This window comes from Paramisgurnus dabryanus, chromosome 4, assembly GCF_030506205.2.
Source record: "Paramisgurnus dabryanus chromosome 4, PD_genome_1.1, whole genome shotgun sequence".
Classification (NCBI taxonomy): domain Eukaryota; kingdom Metazoa; phylum Chordata; class Actinopteri; order Cypriniformes; family Cobitidae; genus Paramisgurnus; species Paramisgurnus dabryanus.
The window spans coordinates 35,366,954-35,380,890 of record NC_133340.1 but is presented as its reverse complement, the minus strand read 5'-3'; the positions used below and the strand labels follow the sequence as shown (position 1 = coordinate 35,380,890).

At 34.8% G+C, this 13,937-nt stretch overlaps 1 protein-coding gene across 1 annotated transcript; it reads right to left on the bottom strand.

Annotated features, from left to right (window-relative positions):
• Positions 1–3,000: 3,000 nt before the first annotated feature.
• Positions 3,001–12,862, bottom strand: LOC135735801 (eukaryotic translation initiation factor 3 subunit B). The gene is made up of 18 exons (XM_065254364.2): positions 12,581–12,862; positions 11,726–11,918; positions 11,504–11,623; positions 11,088–11,145; positions 10,489–10,617; positions 10,243–10,400; positions 10,032–10,163; positions 9,786–9,852; positions 9,656–9,702; positions 9,268–9,478; positions 9,082–9,154; positions 7,871–7,993; positions 5,859–5,937; positions 5,643–5,781; positions 5,428–5,553; positions 5,142–5,219; positions 4,858–4,966; positions 3,001–4,350 (listed from the first exon to the last, which is right to left on the bottom strand). The coding sequence occupies exons 1-18, from the start codon at positions 12,681–12,683 to the stop codon at positions 4,253–4,255; spliced, it is 2,043 nt and encodes a 680-aa protein (XP_065110436.1). The 5' UTR covers positions 12,684–12,862; the 3' UTR covers positions 3,001–4,252.
• Positions 12,863–13,937: the final 1,075 nt, after the last annotated feature.

Here is a 13,937-nt window from a genome sequence, read left to right as displayed (position 1 = left end):
AATAAATTAAAATACACATAACATATAATACACACGAGACTGCTGTTTCAAGGTTTAGGGTTCCCTGAAAAGATGTTAAACAATCACCTGAATTTGTATTATTTGTGAAAACAACAATATAATTGTTTATATAAAAATATAAATTTATTTTATTAAAAACTATTTTATTAAAAAATTCAATGCATGACTTGGACTGAATAATAAACCACACTCTAAAAATGCCTTTTTTACAGTCTATGCTTTCAACCCAGCGCTGGGTCAAAAAAGGACTAGCCCAGCCATTGGGTTAAATTAACCCAGAAAATGTTTATATTTAACCCCATCATTTTGGGTGAGTAAATACATATATTACAGTTTAATTGAATTAGATTTTTTGCTACAAAATAATTCCCATATACATTTGTGATATTCTACAGTTGTGATGAGTTAAAGGGATAGTTCACCCAAAAAAATAAAATTCTGTCAATATTTCCCCACGTCAAAACTTGTATAAATATCTTTGTTCTGTAGAACAAAAAGCAAAATAATTGCAATTAAGCAGGAAGAAAGAGCATCATTGACTTCAATATTATTTTTCTTTTCTACTAATACTATGGAAGTTAATGATGCTCCTGCTTCTTAAAAACTATTTGATTACAAACATTACAAACTTTGTATAAATATATATATGGGCCATTCTACAGAATTCGTGCAAATTGCTGTCCTGGAACCAAAAAACTAATTTAAAAAGCATTAATGTAGGAAAATGTTTGATAATTAAAAATATAAGCAAATAGCAATCAAAACCCAAAGTAATATTTGAGGTAGCAGCAGGCTTTATATATATAAAATATCATCGTTTATATGGTGCTTTCAATTGAGAGGTGGTTGTCCCAAACCCCAAGGTCTGAATTTCACCATAGGAAAAAAAATATGAAATAATTTTTACATTTTTTTTTATCATTGTTTTAAGAAGTATCATTTTGAATACTTTTGTTAATTAAAACCAAAAATATATTTATTGGATATTTTCAGTAAAAATCATGTAAAAAAAAAACACTGTCCCGCATTTTCACGTCACTACCGAAACATTGCATAGTTTGGTCAATAATATAATACTGCTTTAAGCCACTCCCCTCCATTTTGAACCAGAAACTTTGTCTGTGCCTCTCTCCCTTGTGGTGACATGGTGATAAGATCAGTCCCATGGTTTTGAAGTAAATGTGATCAAAAGTTTGGAAATCAGTGTGTGACATTTATGAATGTCACTACCGATCACACATTTTCAATGATTAATTAAGTTTTTTTTCTACTAGTCATTTAGGTTTCACTCATGTTTCAATGTTGAGAACTGTGCTAGCTAACTACGTACTGATTAGCATCTTAGCAGTAGGAGTAAAATTAGCTTAAATCGTCACTACCGAAACAGTCACAACCGAAACATTTGTTGACATATCGGTTGTGACGTGATTGTTTCGGTAGTGACAAAATGACACTTATTTCTTTATTTTTATAAATAAATAGAAACTTTCAAAAAACAGAATCATGATATTCTGTGCCAATTCACACACGTCAAATTTGACTGTAACTTCCAATGTTACAAGACTAGAAGATGGGACATTATGTTAACCAACATATGTCAAAGAATGGACTTATGAAGGTTTAGAATTAAATTATGTGAGAGTTATTTAGAGGTCTCCTGGTGTTCGCTAAAAAAGTTTCCAACAATTGTCATCTTTTTCTCAAGAGATGTGAAAATCAACACAGCATCTTGCATCCCTTCAAAGTCTGAACTATCCGCCATCTCTTCAGCGTAATTTCAGTGCAAAGTGCTTTATGTGGTGTTGCGTTAGATATTCTTTGTGCTGTATGTTTTGACTGCAAAATGCCAACCATTTTTGATTAACTAATTACTTTTTTTTTTACACAAAATATGGACAATCCAATATGGTCGTCACTACCGAACATTTGATGTCACGACCGAAACAAATAATGTTCTGGAAAAAAAAATAGGTTTTGTTATCAGAAAAGATAACATATTTTATTTAGTTAGATAAAAATTTAAGCTAATGAATCCTTGAATTTGAAAATTGTATTAGTGCATGTATGGCAATTACAGAGAAATATTGCTTTCAAAATGCATTTAATTTGACGAACCACTCTTATAGTTTTGTAAAAATAATATTTCTAATCAATATAACCATGAAACTGTCTTTAAAAAAATGTAAAAAATATATTTAGAAGGTTAATGTACAGAAAATCAGAATTGGCTATTAAAAACCTAATTTTTATATCAAATGTTGTTTTGTTTCGGTAGTGACAAATTTTGGGAGAGAGAAAACATTTCGAAACTGTATAAAAACATGCTAGGAAACTAAAGTGTCCAATCATTAGATTAGTGTTCCTTAGATGTTCTACTATGTTTATGACTACAAAGCTTGCAGGAAAAAACACACTTTTTTCAAGAAGTTTTGAAGTGTCAATTTGCACAAATTCGGTAGAATGGCCCATATATATTTAAATGAGTAAATTACCCTAAACTTTTGAACAGTAGTCTATATTAGTTATTTTATGCATGAAGTGTTTTAAGCAGTATTTACTTTCCAAAATATGAAGTTATTATTATATTGAAATTACGCTTTTTTATTCTTTATAGCTGTACATCTTATGGAAATTGCTTTTACTTCTGTTGCAATCCCACACGTTTTCTGGCTCTCTCATAAAACCCTGAAACCTTGACTTAGAGTATAGGATATTTAAAGATAGACTGGAAAAGAGAGAGTATGAATGTGTTTGTATAACACCAAGGCCAGATTTGAACCTGTATGTTTGTGAACAAGCAGTTTGTATCTTGCGAACACACAGTACCCACTGCGTCACAGCTCTGACCCCAGGGCTTTAATTGAAGTTGGACTGTTTATACCTTTTGACTTAAGGGACAGCGGTGCATTTCAGAACATAACACTTATGTAATGCAATCATGAGTCACTGCAACAAAATGCAATCTAAAAACATAACACATGAATTTAATTACATTTATTTTGAAGTAAACATACAGTAGTCTTCATTTAAAGCATTATTATGATTTATGGGAAATTGAGCATCTCCTCACCATTAGTATCACCAAGTAAAACTGTACAAATGAATGTTGACTGTTGTCCAAACACCCTGTCTGTAATTTGTTAGCCTGCATCCCAATTCGCTCAAACAAACACAGCAGTATCTTTATGCAGCATCAGTAGTTTACTTTTTGTGAAAATCAACCTTTATTTTTAAAGGTGTAGTGTGTAGATTTTAGTGGCATCTAGTGGTGAGGTTGTGAATTGCACCCTTCCCTTTTGAAGCACAAAGAGAAGCTACGGTAGCCGTAATAGGACAAACATGTCATCATCTGAGACAACATAATGACAAATGCGCTCTGTAGAGTACTTTTTCCGTTTAGGGTTACTGTAAAAACATGATGTCGCAAAATGGCTGCCTCCATGTAAGGGGACCCACTGTGTATGTAGATAACAATGACTCATTCTAAGGTAATAAAAACAATACAGTTCATTTTGTAAAGTCTTTATACACCAATGAAAACATAGTTATCTATATTATATTGCATTGCTGTTAAAATAACTTTCTAAAATTTACACACTGCACCTTTAAGGTTGGATAATAGAAAGTATTTTAACATTTAAATTTATAAAAACAAAATGAAATAAAATACAAAAGAAAAATGTTATATTAAAATGTCCAATGTTGTGACAAATGTACTGAACTTTTTTCACAAATCTCAATTAAAATTATAAATTATTTAAAGTACAAGCAGCTTGAATTTGGGACTTCTAAATATCATGATTAACTTCATGCCTCATGATACTGAAACACTTGGGAACATCAAAATGTTATCTACACATAGTTCCTCTGGAATGTTGGATAAAAGAGAAATAGTATTAAAAAAAATCCCTATAACAAAATTTTACATTAAACACAAACCCACTGTACATTTTTTATGTTTCCTTTTGAAAAATCGTACACTACAGAACAGTACCCTTCACTGCCGATTATTTCTTTATATAAATGGAGTTTGTTACATGAGTTTGTAAAGCCTGAAATATTGTTGACGAATGTATGAATGGAATATGAACCCTGGGTTTCACATTAAAATCAAACTGCATCACTTTTCTGTAGGAATACACTGTTAATCAGCATGATAGTCATATAAAACACTTGTAATGGACCCGGGCTTTATGCATTGTAGTTGAAAACAAGACTTTTCGTGTAGACCTTACTCTATGTCTCCCAGAAGAATAATTTCTTCATTAATGAAGAACTCAATGGTTTCCTCTTCTTCCACATTACTGTCCAGCTCATCCGTGTCCACACCTGGGGAAAATGTTGTTTTATAATTAGAATAAAATCATCTCTAGAGTCTATATGAATAAATAAGCTTCCCATTGATGGTTTGTTAGGATATGACAATATTTGGCTGAGATACAACTATTTGAAAATCTGGAATCTGAGGAAGCAAAAAATCACCTATAAAGTTGTCCAAATGAAGTCCTTAGCAACACATATTATTAATTATAATTTTAAAAAATATTTACAGAAGAAAATTCACAAAAAAACTTCACGGAACATGATCTTTACTTGATATCCTATTGATGCTTGGCATAAAAAAATAAATAATTTTGACCCATACAATTTTTTTTTGGTTATTGCTACAAATATACCCATGCTACTTATGACTGGTTTTGTGGTCCAGGGTCACATGACAATTCAGAAATAGCTGATGGATGTTCAGACAGATGGAAATATACGTTAACTGAGTACAATATAGGTACAGAAATAAAGAAAAAAAAAGAAAGAGAGGAAACACCAAATGTTTCTTACCTCCTCTAAGCTGGATGCGCAGATCTCTCTGTTGGTTATAAAGCTGAATGGCGTTATCTCTGTACCTCCTGTAATCTTCCATCATCAGCCGACGTTTGTCTACCAACTCCTGGATTGAAAGCATTGCAGGAACATTGCATCAATACATTTATATCAGCAAAACAATCTGGTAGTGCAAAGAAGTTTAATAAATCTATTTCATTACTTTTTTCTGTACAATAATGATAATAAGTTTGAATAAAAATGCATAAGTGATTAAGGAATAAGGGAGAAAGAAAAATAACCTTGGAAGCTTTAGACTGACTCAGTCTGTCCTTTTGCTCAAAGATCTTTGAGTATTTCTTCAAGTCCTTCTTAATTGCCTGTTAAAATGAGAAATTTGTCAGTATTTCCACGTTTACGTCTATGCATTTGGTTATCTCTTTATCCAAAACACGATGTGTGTTTCCTGGGATCGAACCCATGACCTTTTGCTGCTTATACAAAAGTTGAGCTCCAGGAACAACTTTTAGCTCTTTAAACCTTTACACATGTAAAAAACCGAGTGTGAACAGTAGAAAACATCGGCACCTTTATTTGATCTTGACTGAGTAAAGAAGGAGGACGTGGTCGCCATAGCAACTGGCAGAATCTGTCTTTGTTGTTCTTTTGCAAGAGCCGACCCTGAAACGTCCAAAGCCAGTACGCATTGTCCACCTGGAAAATAATGGCCAATAAAATCAGGTTACAAACAAAGACGCAGATTTCCACAGTAAAGCAAAAACATGGTACTATAAGGAAATTACCTTATGGCTCCACCAGGAGACAGAAGTAACCACATATCTGCCCGTAGGGTCCCACTCCACATCGGATGCCATGTAATGCTCAGCGAAACTCATAACGGTACAATCTGACGTGTCTACAAACGTAAGCGCGCCGTTCATACTGAGGAAGAAAAGATAACTTGCGTAAGCCAAGCAATTCAGATGTCAACATGGATGTTTAGGGCAGACTGAACTAACCTGCGTAGTCCTGCCAGCACCATGAACTGACCATGAGGACTCCAGAAGATGCTGTTGGCCTGCTGCTTATCAAACATCTCTGATAAATCACAGAATTAAAGTGGGAAGACATCACAGATTATTAACTCATTCACTGACAGCATTTTTCATGATTTTTACAAAAGTTTAATGCCTTCCAGAAAATGCTCCTTTTTAAATATATAAACATACAATATATGAAATAAAAGAACAGACCCTCTGCTTTCAAACAAAAAAATCAGTTTCATCCTACCTTCATGTGTTCTGTTTTTATCACCTCTCAAATATGTGTAGGTTTAATCAAAAACACCAAATTTTGAGCAAAAAGCTGAGATAATTCCATTTTTGTGAAGGACTTTTGATAGAGATCAGATGCAGATCGATCTTTAAAACATACACGGACATACAGCTGTTTGCCCTAGGGCAATACTTCCGGTTTTTATAAGTTGCGGACCTGGTGGATAATAGCGGTATTGCAGATTGACGAGATAACTCGTCAATGGCGGGGAAAAAGTTATAGGATTAATAAATTTTCTTTAAAAAAAAATCCAGATAATTTACTCACTACCATGTCATCCAAAATGTTGATGTCTTTCTTTGTTCAGTTGAGAAGAAATTATGTTTTTGAAAACATTCCAGGATTTTTCTCATTTTAATGGACTTTAATGGACCCCAACACTTAACACTTAACTCAACACTTAACAGTTTTAGGACTCTAAACGATCTCAAACGAGGCATAAGGGTCTCATCTAGCAAAACGGTTGTGATTTTTGGCAAGAAAAATAAAAAAAAATGCACTTTTAAACTACAACCTCCGTTTGTTTGACACGCCAGCGCGACCTCACGTAATTGCGTAATGACGTCAAAAGGTCACGCGTTACATATATGAAACGCACGTTTGCGGACCATTTTAAACAATGAACTGACACAAAGACATTGATTAGTATCATTCCACATACAACAACATCGGAACGGTCCTCTTTCTCCACACTTGTATTACTTGAGGTCGCGCTGTCGTCACACGACCGGAGGAAGACGAGAAGTTGTGGTTTAAAAGTGCATGTTTTTTATTTTTCTTGCCAAAAATGACAATCGTTTCGCTAGATAAGACCCTTAGGCCTTGTTTGGGTCGTTTAGAGTCCTTTGAACTGCAATTTTAAACTGCATTAAAACTGTTAAGTGTTGGGGTCCATTAAAGTTCATTAACCTGATAAGGAACACTGTGCCGTACACGGCACACCCCCTCCCTTGCACGTGAGGCTGCATTACGTCATTGTTACTTTGAAGCATTAAATCTTCAAAATATACGGTCATGCGGCACATCGTTGTAAAGCTTAGACTTTCGGGATTCCATTAAGCGCACACAGAAAGCATAATATGATTTTTAGCAGTCATAAAACTGTAATCTAGTTGTTAGTTACCTGAACCGGGCGGCGCCGATTTAGGATATTTACTTACCTTCAAAATCTTTCCTTTATCCGCTTCGGTGAAATTGTCCAAAACAAATTGTTCATAAATCCCCAAAAGTCCAAGGAAATGGAATATCCAAGCCTTTTAATCCAAAACGATTTGTTCATCTCACAATCTTGAAGTTTCTGACCGAATTACGATATAAATAGTGTATACAATAAGTTCACTAACAGACATTCGTTCGAATCTCACTTTTCATTCATGATTTATAATGAATATATTCGGATGTCATGTTTATTGTGCAACGTCTGAGGAACAAATGCGCCCCCTTGTGGAATTTCAGCCGTTCCATAAGAGGCTACAATAAGAAAAATCCTGGAATGTTTTCCTCAAAAAACAAAGAACAAGAAAGACATCAACATTTTGGATGACATTGTGGTGAGTAAATTATCTGGATTTTTTTTAAGAAAATTGACTAATCCTTTAAGTAATAGATGTATATACATCTATTGTATATACCATCCCATCTATAACATTGAATTTATAACCACTTTAGTTTTTAAGCAAATAAGAGTAGCACTTACTGATGAGCTCTATCTTGCCGTTGCTTTTGACGTGATAGAAGGAGGCGTTTATTCTGGGCGATTCTCCATGTAGTACAGCAAACTTGCTTCCATTAGGCTCCCAGGCAAATGCAATGATGCTCTCTAAACAATAGTCATAAGTTAAGAAAGGACATGGGTGACAAAACATCCTCACCCAATAATATAATTTAGTTTTTTCCTAATCTTATACAGGTGTTAAAGGAATAGTCTACCCTTTTGCCATATTAAACTATGTTATTACCTCAACCTAGACGAATTAATACATACCTATCTTTTTTTCAATGCGTGCACCGTACAGCGTGTTGTGAATGTGTTAGCATTTAGCCTAGCCCCATTCATTCCTATGGTACCAAAAAAAAGTTATATTTTGTGGCACCATACTTACTGGTATAACTCTTCATGTAACAGTCTTTAAATAGGGAAAACACGGAAGTGTTTGGTGGCTTCCCTGTTTGGTACCATAGGAATGAATGGGTCTAGGCTAAATGCTAACACATTCACGACGCGCTGTACAGTGCACGCATTGAAAAAAGATAGATATGTATTAATTCGTCTAAGTTGAGATAATAACATAGTTTAATATGGCAAAAGGGTAGACTATTCCTTTAAGCGTGATTTATACTTCTGTGTCTGACATACGTAGCTACGGTGTAGGTTGTTTGTAGAGCACCCCTCACAAAACTTTAACAATGTATCAGTTTTACGCAAGTGCTGTGATTGGTCTGCTAGTACCAAATAAAACTTGCGTTGTTTTTCCTAATGTGCATTTCCGCTTGAAACGATAAAAACGGTTGCAATAAAGGAGCGATATTTAACAACCTCACCTGCAACAAAATTCACTGTCTATTTACCTTCATCCAGTGTTGTAGAAGAGACCACATAAACCGAGACATGACCAAGACCAGAGGGTGTTGAAACCACGCAACACCAAGACTTTAAAAGGACGAGACCAAAGACAGTCGAGACCAGTCAAAAATGGTCTTGAGACCGGTCTAGAAACCAAGACCATTCTCGAGTACTACAATAGTACCTTCACCACCGATGCTTCCCCAACAACGTACATAACATGTTGCTTCTTCTTCGGCTTTTGCCTTGATACTGTAACATGCCCGTGAACACTGCCCACTAGCGATCTGCATATAACTGCATGTTGACGCGAAAACGATGCAGAAGTATAAATGAAAACCGACCTTTCATCTCCACCACATCCACAGGAACCTGCTTCTCTCTCATTCGGAAAATCTCAAAGTTAGTGACAACACCCTGTGGAAAAACAAAAAATACATCAGGGAAGTATGACTGTATTCAAATGACACCGTGTACTCACTGTCCCGGCCTATTAGACTCTCTAATGACTCTTACGGGCAAACACACACCTGTGTTCCCCTGGGCGTCCGGTCCACCTTCACACACAGGTAGTCACCCTGCCGTTGCCAGTGTAGTTTACAGTCCACCACGTTGAAGAGATTCCGAACACGAATCTCCAGACGGGATGGGAACTGCATCAGTGTGACCCTCGCCGGAATGTCCTTGTCTTCCGGGACCCAGAAGGCAATGATGTTGTCCCCAGGCGACCAAGAGAAATCTCTGTAACAAATAAAGGAATAGTTTATAAATAGTTATTTACAGCTCCCATCTCTATAATAAAAAAATTAAAAAAAAAACAATTCTGCTATATATTTTCTTATGTAAAAAACATGAGGATGGTAAATAACAAGAGAATTATCATAAGTTTTAATTCCTTAAGCATTTGTGAAAACTTACTTTATTCCAGTTATTTTCAAACTCTTCTTATCTAGCAGACCCATCGACTGTAATAAGTGAAAGTGCATTACAAAAACAGGAAGTTCAGAAAATGCATATAAACATTCACCAAAATAAAAAGTTGGCTTACAGGTGTTTCATAGATACTCAGAGTGTCTTGTGTCATCCTAGCAAAAAACTTTCCATCCTGACTCCACCTGTAAAAGAAGCAGTTTTATAATGCTTTAGGTTGAAGTATGGTCGTACACGAGAGTGTGCGTACAGCAAGCGTGATGCAATTTTTATCATCATCACCGCGGGATTTTTGAAACCCAGCGTACATTGTTAACCCTAATGCAGTGCTCTACTTGTTGAGCTACAAGATTATTTGACTTACTTAAAAATAGGCCAGTGTGCTGAACTCTCACAATGAAAGCCACGTTTCTTCTGTCCCGTCAAAATATCCCAAATGATGATGGCTTGAGGGTCTTCTTTGGTATCCATCAATGGGCTGAAGGTCACCACATACCTGACCAACGATATTAACATGTTATTACACGTTTGTAACTGTGTAACACACAGCCGCTCTGTTTATCTCGCATATTTACCTCTCACACGGGGAGAAATCAATAAGCGATACACCCTGGTGGCTAAATCTTTGTATCTGCTTAAACTTTTCTCCACCCCACAATGCAATTCCTCGTTGATGGAAGGTGGCCAGGTACGTGCCTTTGGGTGACCAGCGGACGTATGTCTCCGTCCACCGCTGAAGACAGATAAGTAATGAATCACACCAGGGCGTATGTCATTGCGTATTGTCATGGTAGTATTTGAAATCAAATACTTTTACTTACAGCTCGCTCCTCAACCAATATTGGCTCCTTTGCATCATTGGAAAATATGGCAGTTCGCTCTCCCGATTCATAAATGACACTATACTGATCACGACAATCTGGATCTTCCAGCCAGTGTCTCATGTTACCCTGATAAGTGGAAACAAGACATTATGTAAATCTATGGTGTAAGATACACCAAATGTTTAAAATATGTAACTACATATTATTGAAATTAATTTAAATAAGCTTGAAACTGAAGCTTGGATTAAATAAACATAAATGTTTTCATAAATATTCTGATATAACATATTAATACCTAAGCTTTCCTGGACAGGGCTAAGTTTATTCCAAGACTAAAATGCTTGTTTAAGTTTTCTAATCTTAACATATATCAATGCCAATGTTTTGTCTCAAGATGCACACCAGTAATGATTTTTAATGTAAGATATGTTACTTAAATGTCCTAATATAAGGCCTAGTCCTGAATGAATCTAAACTCTGTCCGGAATCCGCCCCATTAACTTTTGAACTGTTTTATAATAAAAATGACCATATAGTAAATAGTTTATATGGTCTATTTATAATTTTCTCAAAGGTATACACAAAAAAACACATACAAAGTCTTTAAACGGCTGTTTTTCAGGTGTTTCCCACTGGTCATTGATGTTCATGTACCTAAAACACACACAAATTGTTCAGAACACAGAAGAAATGGTCAAAAAAAATTCCCTAGATGTCATTGGGCCACTAAAATTTACAAAGGTCATAATATTAACAGTTTAGGTACAGATACGTATGTATATATTTGGTACCAATATGTACCATTAAGGAACCATATGTATTTACTAATGACCCCTTTAGGTGAAAATGTGTACTTTTTATAAGGGTACTGGCCTAGTGATATCTATGGATAATTTTTTTGACAATTTTTACGACAGTGTACATAATAATCAGTGGTATGTGTATTTTTTTATTTAAGCTTTTTACATTTATTTAGCTGTAGTAGCTGAAAAGAAAGCATCTTGAAACATACTTATCGAAATCAGTAAACAGATTGACTCTGAATGTGTGCTGTTTGTCCAGTTTGTAACCATCTGCATTTTTTACTGCTTCCAGGGCTTGGATAGGGGATGCATACTCCAAAAATATATACCTGAGGACACATACAAGACTTACAGTATTATTATATAATATATTTCAGTGGTTAATTTTTAATGGTGTAAACTCTTAAATTTGTTAAAAATGAAAAGCATACCCTTTGGTGGTACCAGCGGCATCAGGGTAAAATTCATTGGTGATTTTTCCAAACTTTGAGAAGATTTTATGGATCACATTTTTCAGTTTTTCCAGACGTTCAGGGCCCACCTGGGGAACATTGTCCACTACGACCACTGAATCTATCCCATCAGCTTCCAGAGGTCTCTCTCGCAAAACATCCTCCAACAACTCTACATTAAAACAAACATTAAAGCTTATACGTAATATATGAGCACTTATTTTAGGCCTGCATAAAACATCAAAATTATTTCATATATATTCTATTTCAAAAGTACTTTACCACAGATCCTACATTAATTCCAAACAGAAACACTGGTAATACATGGTATCAAAGATTTACTGTGGTATTTTGTTATACAGTGTTTATGGTATTTTAAAATGTGTAAAATATGCATGTAACATGTTATTTACATAGTACCTAAACATCATGGTACGTTTTGTTATTAGTAGGAAGAGACTTATTCTACAAGATTCACTATATTTATATGATTTTAATGAAGCAGCAATTACGAAAGCCACGGTTACAGTGGTATTTTTGTCGATATCAAACGGCTAAAACTGTAACATTTAATTGACAGCATCTATAAATTATTTCCCTTTAAAAACTGACAGACATAACGATATGACAAACAGCTGTCAAATCTGCAAACGCATTAATTTATTTCATTTATAATAATTCTGCTATTATAAAGTAATAGTTATATATTTTGCAATAATATTATCATTACATTAAATGCAATGACATGCAATTTTATGGCAGTTTTGCTCCATCAGATGTTAAGAGTGTTGAGGCCGAGCGCATAGCGGATTCTTCACACAGCAGACTCTTTACCTTCATCATCGATGTCATCCACAAAATCCTCCGGGTCGCTGAACGAAGGCTCGTCTTCTTCATCGAATTCAGGTTCGGCCGCCATGTTTGCCAAATCCTGCATTTAATGCACTGTAATCGTTGCCTTTGAATGCAGTCCGGTTACTTAAGTATAGTAACTAATAGATGGAAATGCGTAAGATAACGTGAATGCCGGCTCCTACCCGAGTGCGCAGTTAGAAACGCATGTGACGTCAGCTTCTGTCATGCGTGTGTGACCAAAGACTATTTATTTACAAGACGGTGCAGTGCTCTCATCTTGGCTTCTAAAAAGAGCCAATCATCAATCGACAAAGACGGACGATTTGTCTAAGCTCTGTAGAGAGTGTTGTGAAAAAAAAACAGTATTTCCGGTACAATTGGTGTCATGAATACTTGTTGGTTTTTAATGTTGTTTTATTGTGGTCTGAGTGAATGATTTTTGTCAGAGATATTTGTCTTCTCCCCTTCAAGTAGTATGACGCCTTCTTAAAATGACCGGAGAAGATGCAAATACTAGTCATGGGAGAAACGAAGCTTTTCGAAGCTTCGAATCAATTGAACCAATTGCTTCACAAATTGATTCAGTTTTTCGAAGCGTTCGAAACATCATACACGCTGCCGACATCTGCTGGTCAAAATAGTGTAAAAGTAGCAAGATCTTTCCAAACATTTTACACTTTTTACAAAATAAAACCGAGATTGTTCTAAAAATATGTTTTTAAGAAAAATAAAGTATTTAATTTAATTAGACATAATTAAACGTGTATTCTGTGTTTTTAGTTGTATTTATGGCAAACGCATCATTAAAACGAACTCTCTTTTTAATTCTGCACATTTTTTGTCATTAAATCTGTCTATAAACAAAAAGTAGACAAATTGGTAGTGTTATTAGTCAGAAGGATAAATGTTTTATGAACTTTTATAATAAAACTGACCCGAGTTCACCTACACTGGTCATTTGTGATCAACTCCCCCTAGTGGTGAATCGTCGGATTTTTTTTATTCTATTCAAAAACAATGTACAGATAACAAAAATGACAAATTATAACAATAACAACAAGAGTATAAAAAACAAACAAAACAAAACAATATAGAACAACCAGTGGGAGGTATAGGTTAAGTGTGTTATTCATAAATAAAAATAAATAGAATTATAAGACCTCAAAAAAAGGAAAGGAATTACATACAGATAGAGTTTTTAGAGCTTTTTTGTTCTCAGACATTCTGATAGTAGTAAGGTATTTTTCAAACTCTTTCAAATAAACAAGAAAAAGAGGTTTTGCTTTCAAGTATTTAGATTTATGAATGTGGAACTTTGCAAGTAGCAATATCAGAT